At 37.2% G+C, this 20,012-nt stretch overlaps 1 protein-coding gene across 9 annotated transcripts in view; it reads right to left on the bottom strand.

The window, feature by feature from the left end:
- CCDC88A (coiled-coil domain containing 88A) overlaps positions 1-20,012 on the bottom strand; it is a 163,069-nt gene that overhangs the window by 27,887 nt on the left and 115,170 nt on the right. For all 9 annotated transcript variants that reach the window (XM_036748447.1, XM_036748448.1, XM_036748449.1 and 6 more), the window contains exons 19-22: positions 5,820-5,981; positions 4,665-4,942; positions 3,300-3,443; positions 2,413-2,599 (exon numbers count right to left, since the gene is read on the bottom strand). In XM_036748447.1, coding sequence (XP_036604342.1) covers positions 2,413-2,599; positions 3,300-3,443; positions 4,665-4,942; positions 5,820-5,981 — 771 coding nt within the window. The remainder of the gene's footprint in view (positions 1-2,412; positions 2,600-3,299; positions 3,444-4,664; positions 4,943-5,819; positions 5,982-20,012) is intronic.

Below are 20,012 nucleotides of genomic sequence, written 5' to 3'. Positions count from 1 at the left end.
ACCCTATAGGTTAATACTCAGTTTTGTTGGGTTATTTTCTTGGTTGTAAGTCCATATCTTTCGCCTTTTGGAATACTGAATTCCAAACTCAGATTTATGGTAGAAACTGTCAGATATTGTGTAAACCGGGCTCCTGTTCCTTGGTACCTGAACTCCTTTCAGCATGCTTATAGTACTTTTTCCTTTGATGTGGGAGCTCTGGGTTTTGGCTATGATATTCCTCACTCTTTTACTTTTGGGGCTTCCTTTTGTAGGTGATAGAACATGCTTATCTGGGCCCTTTGCATTAATGATTTCTTGAAATGTAATTTTCAGGAGGTTAAAAAAAAAACCGCAACAAACCAAGGTTTTCAGAAAGTTGAATGATTTTTAAATTCTCTCTCCTTGACTTGTTTTCCTCGTCAGTTGTTTTTGGTAACAAGTATCATATATTTTTCTTCTATTTTTTCCATCTTTTGACTTTGCTCTAATACTCCTTCTTACTATCTTATGGAGTCACTAATTTGTTTCCCTGATTCTAGTTTTCATCTGTTACTTCAGTAAGGTTTACTACTTTTTCTTCGAAACTATTCTCCTTCCAATTCTTTTTTCCAGAGTTTTCATTTTTTATCACCTTCTTTTCTTCTACGTGTTTATGTAAATCTTATGGAAAACCCATTTTTTCCTTTGAGTCACTTGACTTGAAGTTATTACAGATTTTGTAACTTTGTGGCACTGTGGATAGAGTGCTAGGCCTGGAGTCATGAAGACCTGAGTTCAAATATGACCTCAGACATTTACTGGCTCTGTGACCCTGGGCAAGTCACTTAGCCTGTTTGCCTCAGTTTCCTTATCTGTAAAATGTGTGAGAGAAGGAAATGGCAAACCACTGTAATAACTCTGCCAAGAAAACCGCGAAAGGGGTCACAAAGAATCAGACATGTCTGGAAAACAACCAAACAATGACTAGCATTATACTAATTTTCTTTATACTTGGCAATATTTTCTTTGATTTACTTATCTCTCCATTTTCAGACCTTGAACTGGCGCTTTATGCCAGGGTGAGCCTCATCCCTTGTTGAATTTCTGGGTGAGGTATGGGACCCTGCTTGGTCTTAAGTAAGCTCCTACACTGACTTCCATTTCCCAGGGTTTAGCCCTTTATCTGTGAGATTCAGAGCCCTTGATCTTTAGGGGACTGCATTAAGTACTTCAGAGCCCTTAGACCTGGGTGTCTGAATGTTCCTTTGCTGCACTGCTCCCTGTTGCATGCTGTTTTCCACAGGCTCCCAAGCTTCCCTCCTTTGTGTTTCCTGACTGCTCTGGGGTTTTCTTGGGTGATCCTTCCACTCCTGAACAGAACCTTGAAGGCTGTAAGTGTCTCTAGTCACTGTGGGAGACTACTACGTTCTGAAACAGACTTTGCAAGCGGCCTCCTTTCCTGATTCTGGATCGATGTTTATATAGTTCTGGGATGAAAGAAGTTACTGCAATTTCTCATTGGATTTGTTGATTATTAATCAATATGAAATAAACATCAGTGTTTTGCTGCAGTTAGTATATGTAAACTATGTGGTATGACTCTGTGCAGGTAGCCATTTTAGTTGGAAATTTAGGATTTCTTCTTATGTGAAAAATAGGATATAGTAAATGCCCCTATTATAAAATGAGATTTTATAAATTCTTGAAGTTTAATACCTCATTTAATGATTTAGGTTTTAAAACCTAAATTCTTGCAGTTTAATAATTTAGAATGGCTTAATTTTTAAAATACTGTAAATGAATCAGATTAATACCAAAACACTAGTAATATGTGGATTTGATTTAATGAGCACTGATAGCAGGTGACTTTTTTGATTGAAGACTTTAGACAAGATGCAAAGTATAAATCTTCAAGCTTCTATCAATGTCACAAGCAACCCATTTAAAGGTTCACTGATTGCTAGTTTCTAAGAATTATCTACACGATGAGAAACTAGGCTTTAATATACACCGTAGGTCATAATTATTCAGAGGCTGATTATTTTGGACCTTAATTTTTCCTTTTCTGCTACCACTTTGGATTTGTTTACTAATAGCTCCACCATGATGCATGAACTGAAATTCATCTAATTAACTAATTCTTGGAAAACCTGAGACTACTAAAGATTTGAAAGATTTGAATGGTAAATGAGATTGAAATTGATGATAAAAATAGTCTAGGAAGTCACTTTAAAATGTCTCTGGCCTGGCCCTTATTAACACACATAAATGGTGTTAGTAGATATCAAAATAGACCCCACTTTTTCTTATTGGCAGATTCCAATTTCTTATGCCTCAACGCTCCAACTGTAATTCCAACGAGTCAGTTTTTAGTGATGGCATAGTGTTTCACCCAAAAAGAGCACTGCAGTTACGAACTTATTAATAAGAAACAAAATCATGGGAGCTTACCTCACATTGGTTATTCAGTTTAGTAGACGTAATATCCAGCTGTTGATACTGTTCCTTTAGCTTTGAAAATTCAGCTTCTAATCTTGTCTGCTCCAATTTGGAATTGTTTAATAGGCTCTTTAAATTCTTGTGGTCAGTTTGTAAAATTTCAGTCTCTCTCAGTAGTTGATTATATGTGTGACTCAACCTTTAATTAGAAAATCAGCAAAGATACATAAGATTTTCATATTGTGTAACATTTTATTTTTAATTTGTAATGCTATGCTAATGTCTAGACTCACTAAGCTAGGTATAACAGTACTGAGAAAGGCAAAGTTTTCTTGGATACAATTTTATATTAAAAAACTTAAAACAGAGAGGGATTAAATAGGATCATTACTGATTAAATTATAGACATTTCTTTTTACTTGAAAATAAACATTACCATTACACAAAATTTATATTCAACAATTTATCATAAAGTGCCATCACCTTCCTTAGAAGTGATTAAATGTAAGAAAAGTTTTAAAATACAAAATAGAAAATGAATATTCAATTTTTATTTCACATAAAATTATATGGATTTTAACATTCAGTGCAAAGTAGACAGATTGAATAAAGAAATTATATCTGTTCAACTTACTACTGAATACTAGGATAGGCAGCTTATTCTTTAATTATTGATTTGAGAATATACAGGGATGACAACTAAATGAAATCATTTATACAATTAAATTCAATATTTCTACAAACATTTACTTAAGTACCTACTCTGTGAATAAATAAATGGTCTCTTAATCTAAAAATTCTCAGTCCAGAGCTGGGATTATAGTCATGGAGAGGACTGTGACAAGCAAATTTAATTTAGAATTAAAGAAAATATAGGGCTGGATATCTTTAGTCATTACCTATCATTTTCACCTCGAAGTATCTTGTATTCTGCAGCTACAGTTTCATGTTTCTTATTTTCTTGCATCATTTTCTCTTGCTCAACTTTGAGCATTTTTTCCAATTCTTCCAACTGTCCTTTCTGTTTCAGTAACTGGTTATAGCTGGCAGGAGGGTGGGGTGGGGTGGGGAGCGAGGTAGGGGGGAGGCAGGGAGGGAAAGTTAAAGATTCAACTTAAAATGTCCTTTTAGCAATAAATAAATAAGAACAGAATTAGAAAAGATACAGTAAAATGGGGGAAAGGCTCTGCATGAAATATCACTGATTAAGGCCTGATATCGAAAACCAAAGGTAACTGATGTAAATTTATATCACCAAGAGCTATTCTCTAATAAGTAGTTAGAAAATAGGAAGTTTTATTAAAAAAACCCCATGAACTATAAATAAAAGATAAACCACATAAAAACCTGTTCCAACTCATTAAGAGAAACGTAAATTAAAACAAATGAAGTTTTACTTCACACCATGCAAACTGAAAGAGATAGTAAAAGTTGAGAAAAGCCAATGGAAGAATAGTTGGGTAGTCAAGCATACTGACACACAGCTGGTAGAACTGTTAATTGGTCTAAAAGTTAAATATTTCAATTCGGAATTATGCAAGAAAAATAACTAAATTAGGCATAATGATACTGACGATAACAAAGTATTCAATGTTGAAGATATACCCCCAAAGGAAGTTGAAGACGGAAAGAAATGGGAAAGACTTGGCAAAATATTCATAGCAACATTATTTGTAGAATTGGAAGCAAAGTGGGTACCCAGCAATTGGAGAAGAAATGAAAAAACTATGGTTTATGAACAGTGGGATAATACTGTGTCAAAAGACATTTTGAATATGAAGAATTCAGAAAAATATGTGAATACTTATGAATTACTGCAAAGCAAAATAAAAAGAACCAAGAAAATAACATACACAGTGACTACAAAAATATAAACTAAAAGTTATTAATGGAAATAAAATTCTGAGTAACTGGAAAACCAGTGAAGGTCCTGGGTTACTGGTAATGAAACACACATAGAGAGGGGTAGGACTACATAAGGACAGATTATTTTATACATTGTTAGATATGGTTTATCACATATTTTTAATTAACTGTTTTTCCTTTGTCAGAAGGAAGGGTTCAATCTGGAAGAAAAGAGGGGAAATGACTTTTGTAAAGAAGAAAGGTATCAATAAAAATATTTTTTAAATACTTAAGAGTTGAAGAAAAAGCGATTATTTTACAAAGTATTTTTTTGATGTTTACTTATTGTAGAAAATTCATTAAGCTAATTTGGAAAAACTCTTTAGATATTTTATAAATAAGAAAAAACCGAAAATTACCGATCTTCGAGGTCCTTATGTTCCACCTCAAGATTTTTGTGTATAGACTTTAGTGTTCCATGTTTGGCAATGAGTGACTCATACTCAGAAGCCTGACGTTCATGAAGATTTTCCAGTTTTTCATGGTCTTTGACCAGCGCATCATAGAGAGATTTAAGCTCTTCTCTTTCTTTGACTATAGATTCATTTTCATTTTCCAAGGCAGACTGCTGAATTAATAATTGAGCATTCTGGTTCATAAGTGAGGTATTTTGGGAGTTAAGAGTAGAGTTTTCCACCTGTAATAATATTCATAACATAATTATCAGATGATTAAAAATCTAATATTGATTTAGCAAAAAGTGAGTAAAAAGGATTTTGGAACATGATTCTCACAACAGGAATTCTTATAAACTAAGAAACCATAAATCTGTTCATACCCACTATAAACTTTTTAAAAAATTTTTTTTAAAATCAAAATTTTTGCTAGAAATAGCTAAAGTTATAGTGATAATATGTTTCTAACAACAGCCAGATAAAGAGAAGGAAACCTCATCTTTATTCCTTTCAGAGGTTTCTAGATGACATTTTTTTTTTTTTACTGTTCTTAAATGACAGACCTAACTCTTCCCTTCTCAAGCTATGGTAGGATTTAGGTTTTTGGAAGCGATTGTTTTGTTTTTTTCTTTATGCTCCCTGTGCCTTGCACATATTAGCCACTTAGATTAATGAGACCAAGAACACAGGCAAGTCTTAGAGTCCAAAAATTATTTAAAAAGTCTGACCTGTATATCTCTTTTTCTAGTAACTGACTCAAATAAAGATCTGGAAAAAGGAAACCAGGGTTCACATACTATAGCCATATATACTCTGAAACAATATCCACTACAACTTCGACTCTTTTAAAAGTTCTAAAATTTATTTTATATTTTACATTAACATACCCCATTTACTCTTATTTTGCTTATTTTTTATTTAGAAGCCTAATAATCTTGATATAAATACTCTAACCAAAGTACTATAAATATTTTAATTCATCCATGGTTAAGTTTTTAAACCAAGAAATCAGTATCAAGTATTTGGCAAGACTGGTAATTGACACCAAAGTTTTCCGTTCATAAAAGAATTTCTACTTTTGATAAAACCCTCTCACCAAAAGTTTTATATAAAAATTACCTGAAGCTTAGCATTCTGAGTCTGAAGGGTAGTATTTTGTTCCTGTAAAGAAACGGTCTGCCGCTGAAGTGCAAGAATCTGGGCCTGCAGATTACTGTTTTGTGTCTCTAGTTGCTTCAATTGAGTTTTCAACGCTTGTTTCTCTGCTTGCAGGGTAGCATTCTTAGTAAAGAAACAACATAAATTAAAAAAAAAATACAAACTCAAGCCTATGATCTATTTGCTGAATAAAACATAAGTATCTAAAATAATTACAGATTAAGACAAGGATTTTTGGAAACCTTAGTCAGAAAGTGTTTTACATGATAATTTTAAACTCAAAGGAATTAACTGTAATTTTGTCAGCCTGGCGAACTTCTATTAAGTATGTAAGTAAGTGAATCTGCAACCAGCAGATTGCCACCTATGATGCAGTAAATAAGTCCTAGGGAGATGCCTGAGGTACATTTAAGTTAAATAATTTTTCCAAAGTCAAATATTTAATAATGCCAGAGGTAGGAAATGAACCAAGATATTCCTAATTCTAAACCCAGCATTCTACATCACTGTATCACACTCACTCTTATTAAACTTAAATTTTCAGTGGAAATCCAAGGAAGAAAAGGCATTTCCAATAACAATAACAGATTTTTGCAAATTTCTTTACAATGACAAAGGACTTAACTTGTTATTTAATTCAACCCTCATCACAACCTTGTAAAGTAGGCAAAGCCTACCTGAGGTTTTATACTTATTTTTCATATGAATGGAAGGAAGGTCAAAGAGGTTAAATAACTTGCTGAATATTATCAAGAATTAATCAATAAGAGACTCAAACCCAAGTCTTCTGAAGCCAATCCAATACAATTTAATTATAACTATTGTATCGAGGTTTGATTCTATCTACTATGCAATACTAGAAAAATAGTATGCTACACTATGAACACTGGCACACAGAGCTGGAATGGAACAGCAGTAAACTTTTAGTACCTCACAAATAATGCAAACTAACGAGCAAATAAGTCAATAAGACCAATTTAAATAGTCTTTTCTGAAAACTTGGTCCATGATACTTAATGGACCTGTTCTATAATTATTTCATGTATTTACAGTATAAAATTTCACTAAAATTATATTTTGTCTGCACTTCTTAAACAAGGTACAATAGAAAAGATTTTCAATTATTACATTATGGCTTTTAACAAGACAAGTTTCAATATTATTTACTCTGAATATATCTAGAATTTTTAGTATCAGAATTTAACACCTCATAATTTATACATCTGCATCACAAAACATAGACATCATTAAAAAATAGAAGAAAATGGCAGGACCTGTCCTAAAAATATAAAATATAGGGAAAAATTAGGATTGAATTTCAATAGAATGCTCTTTACCAATCCAAATGTCAAAAATCAAGAATAACATAAGTTTTATAGGGCTTCTATGCCACATTAAAGTTTTATGGGTTGTTGTCCTTCATTCTTGAAGAGGACCAAAATGACATCACTATGCTTGAGTCAAGAAGATTCAATGTGTTTCAATGTGTTCGACTGTGGCTGATCAGGCCCATACGAGCTCGGAATGCTCCACCACGTTGGGCACAAATAGTCCGTGTGAACATTTGGGGTGGATACTCCAAACTTGCACATCCTGCATTTCCTTTAGCTGTTTCAATTCTGCCTTGCTCATAGAGCACAGCACCTTCTCTGATGTGGGAACACCATGCTGGGCCCTGTGCCAATGTCTCCCATTCAATAATGAAGTCAGCAAAATGGCTCTGTAGACCTTCAATTTGGTAGGCAGTAAACTAATATTTCTCTCCCATACTTTCCTTCGGCGCCTCCCAAACACAGAGCTAGCTCTGGCAATGCGTGCATCCACCTCATTATCAATGTGTGCATGCCTGGAAAGTACACTACCAAGGTAAGTGAACTTATCCACAGCATTCAAAACTTTTCCATTTGCTGTAACTGATAATTCCACACAGGGATGGTGTGGTGGTGGCTGATGGAGCACTTGTGTTTTCTTAGTGTTAATTGTTAGGCCAAAATTAGCGCAAGCAGCAGAGAATTGATTGTTTTATACTAAATATAAAGTTAAACATAAATATAAAATTTTATACTATATATCACTTTATACTAAGGGAACATAGTTTTTACTAGTTAAAATCTGGGTAAGTAAAATGTTAAGATGGAGTTGCTAAGAAGTTAAAATCTGGATAAGTGCTGGATAAGTAAAAATGTTATTTTAAAAATAGTATTTTACAATTGTTTGAAGCATTTTTATAAATAGCTACTTGCTTACTTTATCAGAATAAATAATTTATACTATGCATATTATTTTACTTTTATTTTGTGTGTTTTCTGTAAGGAAAAGTAAAGAACCTACACCTGAAACCATTCCTAGAACAGTGGTTCTCAAAACGTGGTCCACAGACACATAAGGGTTTCTGAGAGAGTAAACTCAGTGATTTTTAAAAGCATGAAGGGATAATTAAACAAAGAAGGTTGAGAATCACTTCCCTTAGAAGAACTTCTGCCCTGGAAACTCCCATATGCCTCCTTCATTGTTGACTGCCTCTCCTGGACCATGATTTCAGGGAAGTCCCACTCATGAGTTTCACTTCACTCCCTAATCTGAGGTCATCTTCTCCTTAGCCTAAACAACCATCTCGACGTCCCCCTCCCATCAGAGAAACTGCCAGTATTCTTGGATAGGATTTACCAATCTATTCCTGTAGGGCCCCACTCACCACTCCTATAACTTTCAGGGCCAATGGGTTGCTCTTTGGCTACCATTCCCCTGTGTGTACTGTCTTCCTCTGTTAAAATGTAAGTTTCTTTAGGGCAAGGACTCTGATTTTCTATTCTTATCTATACTCCTTTAATTCCAGCATATAACACCAGAGTACATATTTTGTAGGTAGGCTACGCTCTAACAGGCTTCTCAAGTGTAGTACCAGGACAAGCTGAGAGGGGCTCAGAGAGGCTCAGTACCACTACTGTCAGTCACACAGTAAATCAGCATTAGTGCCAAAGTATCAGAGACTAAGGAGCACTAGGGATACAAAGACAGAGCAAATAGTTTAACATGCAAACAACTGCATCCTGAAATGATTATTAATAACGAATGATTTGGGGAGATTCAGAGTTCGCCCCCTTAAAGTCCTCACGTCAAGGCTCAGCCTCAGAAAGACAGAACTGATGACAGCAGATAGTACTAACATTCTCCTCAGTCCAGGTGTTGCTACCCCAGCCAACCTTCCACGGAATTTACTCTACGATGAAACTCTCAGCCCACTGTTCTGCTCAGGTTTGGTTGGGGGATATAAATTCTTCGATTAGATTGCTCAAGGCTGGTGGGCAATTTAGAAGTAAATGACAATCAAAGTTATGTCCCTTAGTCCCTCATTAGAAGAAGTTCACCTCTCATCATAATATTGATTCTCTCATTAATTGTTAACCAATCAGAGTTGATTGTCATCCTTGGGAACACCCATTTTCCAAGGAAATATAAACTATGAGACCACCAACACGATGTCTTTGGCATCTGAGGATGCCGCTGACCCATTTTACGGGTAATATGCTAGAATTATTAATAAAATGATTAATTACCCAGAAATTATGTCTTTTTAAATACCATAGTACAAACAATATATATATACACAGGATAAATTGTGTATAGTCTCAGAGGGTGGGCACTGAGGGTAAGAAAGGGGCTGGGAAAGGGTTTTTACAAAAGATGGGGCTTTAGCTGAGACCTTGAAGAAGTCAGGAATCAGAAACGGAGCATCGTGTGTGAGGTAACAGGAGGCCAGTGTTACTAGGTCCCAAAGTACTTGGAGAGAAGTAAGGAATAAGAGGAGAGGTAAGTAAGTGTTTTAAAAATGAGATTTTGTATGTGATCCTGGAGGTGACAAAGAATGACTGCAGTTGAATGAATGGGGGGGAGGGATGCCATGGTCATGCCTGCACTTTAGGAAGCTCACTCTGGCAGCGAAGAGGAAGATATATTGGAATAGAGAAAGATTTGAGGCAAGGAGACCAACCATTATGCTACTGCAATAGTATAAGGGCCTGTACTAGGACAGTGGCAATGTAGAAGGAGAGAAGAGGGTTACAAAGGTAGAAATGGTAGGAGTTAACAAATGATTGGATGGGGAGTGAGAGAGTAAGGAGTCCAGGACCCCTAAGTTGTGAGTCAGAGGGAGTACCCTCTACAGTAATAGCAAATTTAGGAAGAGGAGAAGGGTTGGGGTAAGAACAAGTTATGTTTTAGACATGTTGAGTTTCAGATATCTACCGGACATACAGTTCAAGATGTTCAATAGGCAACTGGTGATATGAGACTAGAGGTCACCAGAAAGGTTAGGGCTTGAGAAACAGCTCAAAGAGTTATTTGCATAGGAATGATAACTACAAACAATGGGAGATGATGAGATCACTAAATGAGATAATATAAAGGGAGAAGAACCTAGGACAGAACTTCCGGAGACACCCAGGGATTAGCTGGTGTGATGTGGATGAAGATCCAGCAAAGGAAGCAAAAAAAAAACCAAAACAAAACAAAAAAAAACTATCAGACATGTAGGAAGAAAACAAGGAGAGAACGGTGTCATGAAAACCTAGAGAAAAAAGAAGTGGGTGGTAAACAGTGTCAAAGCTCTCCGAGTAGTGAAGGTTGAAGAATGGGAAAAGGCCATTAGATCTGGCAATTAAAAGATTATTAGTAACTTTGGAGAGAGCAGCTTCAGTGCAATTATAAGTTGGAAGGTAGATTTTAAAGGGTTAAGAAGAGAATGAGATTGAAACCAAGTGAAGGCCCTATTGTAGATAACCTTTTCAAGGAGTTTAGATCATTAGTAACTTTGGAGAAAGGTCAGAAGCAGATGATGAAGTAATAAAGAGAGGAAAGGAACTGGAGATGTTTACTATAAACAGCCTTCTGAAGGATTTTAAACAAAAAAGAGAGGATAGATATTAGACATAGCAGAAATAGATAGATCAAGTGAGGATTTTTGGAGGATGAGGGAGACACAGGCATGTCTATGAGGCAGTATCCAGTGGATAGGGAAATAAAGATTAGTGACAGTAGGTATGAGAGATGGGGCAATTTGTGGGAGAAGGGATGGAATGAGATCATTTAAAAGTATATCCTCTTCAATATGGAACAGGAGTGAAGGATGGCATGATGGAGGAAGTGATCTGAGATGAGGAGGAGAGAAAAGAAAGTTCTTAGTGACTGGCTTCAGTTTTTTCAGTGAAGGAAGAGTCAAGTTTCTTAAATGAGAGAATTGGAGAAGAAAAGGTATGGGATGTATGAGGAAGAAGAAAAAGATTTCAAAAAACTACTCTGGTAAATGGGAAAGTGGATCTCTCAGTGAGGTATAAAAGGATTGCATTGCCTTCCCACAATGAGAGTCTGGTTATATACCATAAACTTATAGTGGACCCAGTCAGTATAACTTCATTTAGCAACATTTGAGTAGGAACAAAGACAGGGGATGGTGGGAATAATCCAAAACTTGAGTTTTGAAGGCAAGATCTCAGACAGGATAAGAATATAACAAAGAGAAGAAAACATTGTAGATGTTTAGACCAGTAGAACACAGCATTAAAAGCTCTTTTCCAACCAAGTGTTTCCAATGAGTTTTAAGACTACAGAAGATGCCTTAAAAGAAGCAACTCCAGAGATAAACTTCTTTTAAAAATCCTAATTAACAATATGAAACCAAATAGAAAATGTTGAGACTCGGGCTCAAGTGTTTCAAATAATAAAGTAACGGAAATGTTCATAATTTTAGATCCAGAGGTTCTACACACACACACACACACACACACACACAACAATGGAGTCACTGCTAAAAAGCCCCCAAATACACCAAAATATTTATACTAGCACTTTTTGTACTACCAAACAATTGAAAACTAAATAGATGCCCATTAACTGTGTGTGTGTGGGGTGTGTGTGTGTCGCTAAACATATTTTGGTATGTGAATGTAATGGAATATTACTGTATTATAAGAAATAAAGAAAATAAATGACCACATGGAAGCATGAAAAGACTTATATTGACAGATGTAGAGTAAGGTAAGCAGACCAAGAAAACAATACACACAACGACTGCAACAATGTAAATGGAAAGATCAAACACTAAATGATGAAAAGGGAATGTTGCAAATTAAGAAAGAACAAACATGGACTCAAAGAAGAGATATACAAAAATACTCCTAACCTACTAATTTGCAGACAATAGTGGTTGGTTGGTTGTTGTCTTTTCTTCTCAAAGAGGACCAAAATGATATATATCACCATGCTAGAGCCAAGAAAGGAGGTCCATGGCTGTAGAACACTGCCCATATTTTCTGATTTCTTTGATGTACTGACAAAAAAGTTTTGGTTTTTTTTTCTTTTTTAAATTTATAGTTTTCTGCATTGATTTTCACAAAAGTTTGAACTACGAATTTTCTCCCCATTTCTACCCTCCCCCCACTCCAAGATGGCATATATTCTGGTTGCCTCATTCCCCAGTCAGCCCTCCCTTCTGTCACCCCACTCCCCTACCATCCCCTTTTCCCTTCCTTTCTTGTAGGGCAAGATAAATTTCTATGCCCCATTGCCTGTGTATCTTACTTCCTAGTTGCATGCAAAACTTTTTTTGGTGTTTTTGAACATCTGTTTTTAAAACTTTGAGTTCCAGATTATCTCCCCTCTTCCCTTCCCACCCACCCTCCCTAAGAAGGCAAGCAATTCAACATAGGCCACATGCATATCATTATATAAAACCCTTCCACAATACTCATGTTGCTCCTTCCTAACCTATCTCCCTTTATTGAATTTTCTCCCTTGACCCTGTCCCTTTTCGAAAGTGTCTGTTTTTGATTACCTCCTCCCCCATCTGCCCTCGCTTCTATCATCCCTCCCTTTTTTATCTTCTTCCTCCTCCTTTCCTGGGGGTTAAGGTACCCAATAGAGTGTGTATGGTATTCCCTCCTAAGGTCAAATCCAATGAGAGCAAGATTCACTCATTCCCCTTCCCTGCCCCCACTTCCCATCCTACAAAATTGCTTTTTCTTGCCACTTCTATGCATGATAATTTACCCCATTCTATTTCTCCCTTTCTCCCTCTCTCAATATATTCCTCTCTCATCCTTTAATTTGACATTATTTTTTTGGATATCATCCCTTCATATTCAACTCACCCTGTGCCTTCCGTCTATATATACACACATACATATATACATATATACATATATACATATATACATATACACATATATACATATTCCCTTCAGCTACCCTAATACTGAGGTCTCATGAATCATACACATCATCTTTCCATGTAGGAACATAAACAAAACAGTTCAACTTTAGGAAGTCCCTTGTGATTTCTTTTTCTCGTTTACCTTTTCATGCTTCTTTTGATTCTTGTGTTTGAAAGTCAAATTTTCTATTCAGCTCTGGTTTTTTCACTGAGAAAGCTTGAAAGTCCTCTATTTTATTGAAAGTCCATATTTTGCCTTGGAGCATGATACTCAGTTTTGCCAGGTAGGTGGTTCTTGGTTTTAATCCTAGCTCCACTGACCTCTGGAATATTGTATTCCAAGCCCTTCGATCCCTTAATGTAGAAGCTGCTAGATCTTGTGTTATTCTGATTGTATTTCCACAATACTCAAATTGTTTCTTTCTGGCTGCTTGCAGTATTTTCTCCTTGATCTGAGAGCTCTGGAATTTGGCGACAATATTCCTAAGAGTTTTCTTTTTGGGATCTTTTTGAGGAGGTGATCTGTGGATTCTTTCAATTTTTATTTTACCCTCTGGCTCTAGAATATCAGGGCAGTTCTCCTTGATAATTTCTTGAAAGATGATATCTAGGCTCTTTTTTTGATCATGGCTTTCAGGTAGTCCAATAATTTTTAAGTTATCTCTCCTGGATCTATTTTCCAGGTCAGTGGTTTTTCCAGTGAGATAGTTCACATTGTCATCCATTTTTTCATTCCTTTGATTCTGTTTTATATCATCTTGATTTCTCATAAAGTCACTAGCTTCCACTTGCTCCAATCTCATTTTTAAGGTAGTACTTTCTTCAGTGGTCTTTTGGAGCTCCTTTTCCATTTGGCTAATTCTGCCTTTCAAGGCATTCTTCTCCTCATTGGCTTTTTGGAGATCTTTTGCCATTTGAGTTGGTCTATTTTTTAAGGTGTTATTTTCTTCAGTATTTTTTTGGGTCTCCTTTAGCAAGTCATTGACTTGTTTTTCATGGTTTTCTCGCATCCTTCTCATTTCTCTTCCCAATTTTTCCTCTACTTCTCCAAATCCTTTTTGCATTCTTCCATGGCCTGAGTCCAATTCATATTTTTCTTGGAGGTTTCTGACGTAGGATCTTTGACTTTGTTGACTTCTTCTGGCTTTACGTTTTGATCTTCTTTGTCATCGAAGAAAGATTCTAGAGTCTGAGTATGAGTCTGTGTCCTTTTTCACTGCCTGGCCATGTTCCCAGCCAACTACTTGACCTTTGAGCTTTTTGTCAGGGTATGACTGCTTGTAGAGACTGCTTTGTCCCAAGCTTTAGGGGCCTTGTGCTGCTGTTTTCAGAGCTACTTCTACACAGCAAGCTCTGCCACACCAGTGCTCCTCCTCCCCCAAGAACTGCCAACCAGGACCACCACCCAGATCCAAACAGGGCAAAGCAGGCTCTGCATTCCCACTCTGATCCACCGCTTAATTCCTCACATGAGGTGGGCCTGTGACTGGAAGCAACCCCAGCTGGAGCTCTGGAAGCAGGCACAGCACTGCACCACCTCTGCTGCTCCCAAGGCTGGGGCCTACCACGCACTCCTCTCACTCCAGCAGTCTGTCCACTAACCTGCTCTGTTGTCTTTGGTGTTTGCGGGTTGAGAAGTCTGGTAACTGCCACAGCTCAACGATTCAGGGCCCTATGGCCTGTTCCACCCGGCTCCAGGTCTGGTTGGTCCTGGCATCCCACGCTGGGCTGCACTCCGCTCCCAGCACCATGCGATAGACCCCAGCGACCATCCACGCTGTCCTGGGCTGGAGCCCTGCTTCCCTCTGCTATTTCATGTGTTCTGCAGCTCTAGTATTTGTGCCGAACCATTTTTACAGGTGTTTGTGTTATGCCCTACCCCCCTTTTCAGTTTCTCCATCCCGCCTCAGCTTGTCCTACTGTTTGTGTCCCCATCTCCACGGAAATCTAATTGTGTTCTTTCCCTTTAAATACTCTTTCTCTTCCTTTGCTCAGGGCTGTTCGATCTGAGTAATTACTCCGAACAGTTGTGCGCTTCAATAAATCCACACCTAAATTTATATCCGGGTCTCGCTCGCTTTTTTTCGGCACAACATTTGGAGGGACCTGGAGAAGAGCTTAGGTGAGTCCCTGCTTTCCAGCTGCCACCTTGGCTCGGCCTCTGACAAGCTTACTTTTGTATTGGCACCTAGCACATGTGGTGCATGTTACAAAAATGTGGTCACTTGATAAATGCTTTTTGATTGATACTACAAATGATAACTTACATACAAGTAGTAGTAAAAAAAGACTTCATGTAGGAAATAGATGTGGTTAAGTTTAAGAGAAATATTGAAGGATAACAAATGCGAAGTCGCAATATAGGGCAGCTTTAAACTTGACTACCTTTAAACTACACTAAGACTTTTCTGATACTCTGTATTCTATAAAACCTAGACTAAAGCTTTGAATCAATTGGGTGGATGCTCTACGAAGGATTTATAGAAGAACATGGATACAAGTTACACAAGATAAGAAGGCATGGATAGGTGTCAAATTAGAAAATTGAGGGCCTACAACCATAAAGAGTCTTCAAAGGGCATCTTGTCTGATGAAATTATAATTCATCAAAATATAGAACTGAAATTTTCTGTATGCCTTTGCAAATCTGGTTTAAATAGGTTAAAGACAAGTTATTCAATTCTAATGTTTAATATTTATTTTTCTTTTAGACTGTATTTAATCTAAACACAGCAACTATGAACAAAAAATTCCATATTTACAAAGCAAAAGAATTTGTTCCTCACAGTGAAACTGTCAATTCCATTATTTATCATTTGTTTTAAAATATGTATATTAACTTCAACAAGACAACAAGTTCTGTTTTGTTTACTCCCCATTCTCAACATTTTGTCTATTTAAACTACATTATTTAAACTTTGAGGTAACTTCAGTTGTCAAACCTCCTCCAATATGAATTCTTCTGTAATACCTGTATGTTATCTACCTTTCACTGAGGTTATGTAACATGAACTAAAATGTATCAGTGTGATATATAAAGACATGCAAGGGTTTCCTGACTTTTAAGTGCAATGTACGGTAATCCAACTGACAAAATAGGGAAATAATTTGCTTTATAAAACCTGAAGTAACAATGTATTTTTTATATTAGAGTACATGTTATTTTATACTGTGGTGTTTACTGGCAAAGTATAATATTGTAATCCAAAACCTCTGAAACTATGTTGAAACCATTTTGTAAGCAATGGATAAGGAATTAGGTAATTTAGAATTCATGAGAATTCTATGGTTAATGTCAAAAGAGCAAAGATTTGGAAAGAATGTGGCTTGCAAGATTCATTGGTTGATGGTGAGGGGGCTTGAAGACATACTATCTGAGGTTTAGTTCGAAGAAAAACTTTAGCATAGGGACAAGAATACTCAGAAGGGACATGCAGGATACTTCTGTCTTAGAATATCTGAAAGGCTGTCACCTTGAAGATTTGTTCTGTTTTGCCCCAGGGGGAAAAACTAGGAAGAATTGATGGGAGTTGCAGAGAAGAAGATTTAGGCTTAGAGGAATAACTTCCCTACAATCAGAGCTTATAGTCAAAACATAATCAGGGCTGTTAAAAATGGAATAGAATGCCTCAGGAAATAGTACAGTTCCTTTTCATTGGAGGTTTTTAAGCAGAAGCTAGCCTCTTTGGAATTCCTGTTTAGATACAGATGAGAAAAGCTACTAAATTCTCTTCTAGTTCTTAAGATTAGGTGGTTCTGGCACTCCCATAGCTGACAACGATTATAGTTTCTCTGGCTTAGTAGTAAATGGTCTCACGAGTTGCAGTGGCTGAACAATTCATTACCTTGTGTTCAACCTGGTGACGAACTTCTCCCAAACCTTGCTTGACAAAGCCTTGGAATAAAAATATAGACTATCCATCATTGCACCCATATCCCCAATACCTCCCACACTACAATGAGTCATTAGAGTAGGGCTTTCTTGGATTTCTTTTTCAGGGAGAAAGGACTGGCAATTGGGGTTAAGTGACTTCCCAAGGTCACACAGCCAGTAAGTGTGTCAAGTGTCCGAGGCCAGATTTGAACTCAGGTCCTCCTGGGCCAGTGCTCTACTCACTGCGCCACTTAGCTGCCCCACTTTTTTGGATTTTTAATAGCACTTTTCTTTTTTAAATTTTTTTTCTTAATTTATTTTTAGTTTTGAACAGGGTATATGTACTGGAAGGTTAGAGTTTTACTTTTGGGGGCACATTCATGAAAAGGGTGACAAAACTCTGGGCAAGCAATTGAAATAACCCTCCCCCCTCCCCCAGCTTTGAAAAAACCCAGATGTTGGTGCTTCTCTGGTAACTATGTACTGAGATGTGGTACAGAAAGCTAGAAGCCTATCTACTGGTTTGTGCTATTTGATTTGTTGATATTTTCTTTTGTAATTTCTGTTTGTATTTGTCCTAAAGTTCAGGGGGCTGCTCTTTTCCCCCAAACTAAGTGAATGATATATGTATGTTTAATTAAAATGAGACTGTTAACCCCTTAAAGTTGCTTTCCTTAGAAAAGCAGATCAAAGAACCTGTGTTGGCAGCCTTCCTGTGTGCTGTTGTTATTGGTCTTACATGGCCACAGTAGCTGCTAGCAATATTGTTGTTATGTTTGGATATCATCCTGTAATGTTGAGCAGGGCAGGACTTTCTGTTTTGTTTTGTTTTTTTACTGTTTTATCTTTTGGAATGCTGAGATAATCAGGTACCTTTGATGAGTCTTGCCTTTCAAATGTAATGGCAAGCAAAGTGAGACTTTTTGCTGTTTTTTGTTTGAGTGCTTCTCAACACTGAGGTGATTTGATGAGTCTTGCCCTTGTTTCACAGTCTTGAATCAAGAGTCTTTGATGACCTGCTTAAGAAACAAGAAAGCCCCTGGGCCCACACCCTTTTGCTAAGTAGGAAGTAAGCATAAGGGCCCATATATGATCTGAGATTGGTGTTTGTTTTGGGACTCTCAGTCACTGGAAGTGTGATTTGACCAGATTAGACTCTGGGTAGCTGTCATGGAGCACCCCACCCCCCACCCCAGCTTTGAAAACACAGATGTTGATGCTCCTCTCTCTGTTAACTGTATGTATTGCTATAGTTAGATGGTTAGAAGCCTGTCTACTGGTTTGTGTTTATTTGCTCTGTTTATATAATGTATGCTTGCAATTTGTTTGTATACTCTCTAAAGTTCAGGGTGCTGGCTTTCCCCCCTGAACTAAATGAATGATATATGTATGTTTAATTACAGTATGATTGTAAACCCCTTAATGTTGCTTTCCTTAGAAAAGCAGATCAAAGAACCTGTGCTAGCAGCCCTCCTGTGTGCTGCTGTTGTTGGTCTTACACAACCATAGTAGCAGCAAGCAGCCTTGTTGTTACACAAACCTTCATATTCAACTCAGCCTGTCTATATATGTATATTCTCTCCAACTACCCTAATACTGAGAAAGGTCTCATGAGTTACAAATATCATCTTTCCATGTAGCAATGCAAACAGTTAAAATTTAACAAATCCCTTACGATTTCTCTTTCCTCTTTACCTTTTCATGCTCTCTTGATTCTTGTATTTGAAAGTGAAAATTTCTATTCAGCGCTAGTCTTTTCATCAAGAATGCTTGGAGGTCCCCTATTTCATTGAATGTCCATTTTTTTCCACTCATGGATTATACCCAGTTTTGCTAGGTATAATCTTTGCTAGGTAATTTTTCTTCTACCTCTCTTACTGATTTTCCAAATGGCCTGAGACCAATCCATATTTTTCTTGGAGGCTTCTGATGTAGAAGCTTAGTTTTGTTGTATTCTTCTGGTTGTATGTTTTGATCTTCCTTGTCACAAAAGAAAGATTTTATAGTCAGAGTTTTTTTCCTCTGTTTGCTCACTTTCCTAGTTGATCACTTGACTTTTTAACCTTTGTTAAGGTAGATCTCTGCTTCCAATGTGGAGGGTGTACTATCCCAAGATTCAGGGGTTTTGTGCAGCTGTTTTCAGAGATACTTCTAGGGACCTCTAAATTTTCAGTTCTTCCAAGTTGGAATGATCAAAGGAGAGGTGTTTACTCCTCTCCTGGCCTTTGCTCTGGTCTGAGAGTGACCACAATCACTCTTTTCCGCCTTGGAACTGTGAGTAGTCCCTCTCCACCACTGCCAGAAGCTCTGCCACACCAGAGCTCCTCCTTGCCCGAGGACCACCACCCAGATCCAAGTGTGGACAAAGCAAGAGAATCCTGCCTCAGCACCAGCAAAGAGATCCCTGCAATCCCCCTCAGATTAGCCACTTGATCCCCCCACTGTCTGTGGGCTGAGAGCTCTGGAAGCAGCCGCCACTGCCACTGCTCCAGGGCTGGGGCCAGTCCACGATCCTCTCTCACCCAAGTCCAACAGACCTTTCCTTCTGACCTTCTAAGTTGTCTTTTGCATTTGTGGTTTTAGATGTCTGGAATGCACCACAGCTGCCAGTGATTCAGTCCCCTGAGGCCTGTTCTGAGTTTGCTGGGGCCCAGTCAGTATGTGGGTTTTGCAATAGACTGTTCTACTCTCCCAGCCTGGTGCAATAGACCTTTCCTGTCAACCTTCAAGGTTGTGTTGGGCTGAAAATTTGTTTCATTTTGTCATTTTGTGGGTTCTGCTGCTCTAGAATTTGTTTAGAATCATTTTTTACAGGTATTTGGAGTGGGGAGGTGTGGGGGAGAGCTCAAGCAAGCCCCTGCTTTCACTCCACCATCCTGACTCTGCCCCAGTTTCTTTGGAAAGTTTGCACTTTTCTAATAAATGCATTGAGTGACTTGGAAGAAAAGTTAATATATGAAAATAATAACTATTGTCCTCATGAAATATGTCATTCACTTTGCTGTTTTGACAAAAAGTTTTTTTAAAGTAAATCCTTAAGAATATTGAGACTATTTGGTAAATCTTGTAATGG

This window comes from Trichosurus vulpecula, chromosome 3, assembly GCF_011100635.1.
Source record: "Trichosurus vulpecula isolate mTriVul1 chromosome 3, mTriVul1.pri, whole genome shotgun sequence".
NCBI classification, from domain to species: Eukaryota; Metazoa; Chordata; class Mammalia; order Diprotodontia; family Phalangeridae; genus Trichosurus; species Trichosurus vulpecula.
Note: the sequence above shows the minus strand (reverse complement) of the source record. Positions and strands in the feature narration are given on the sequence as shown.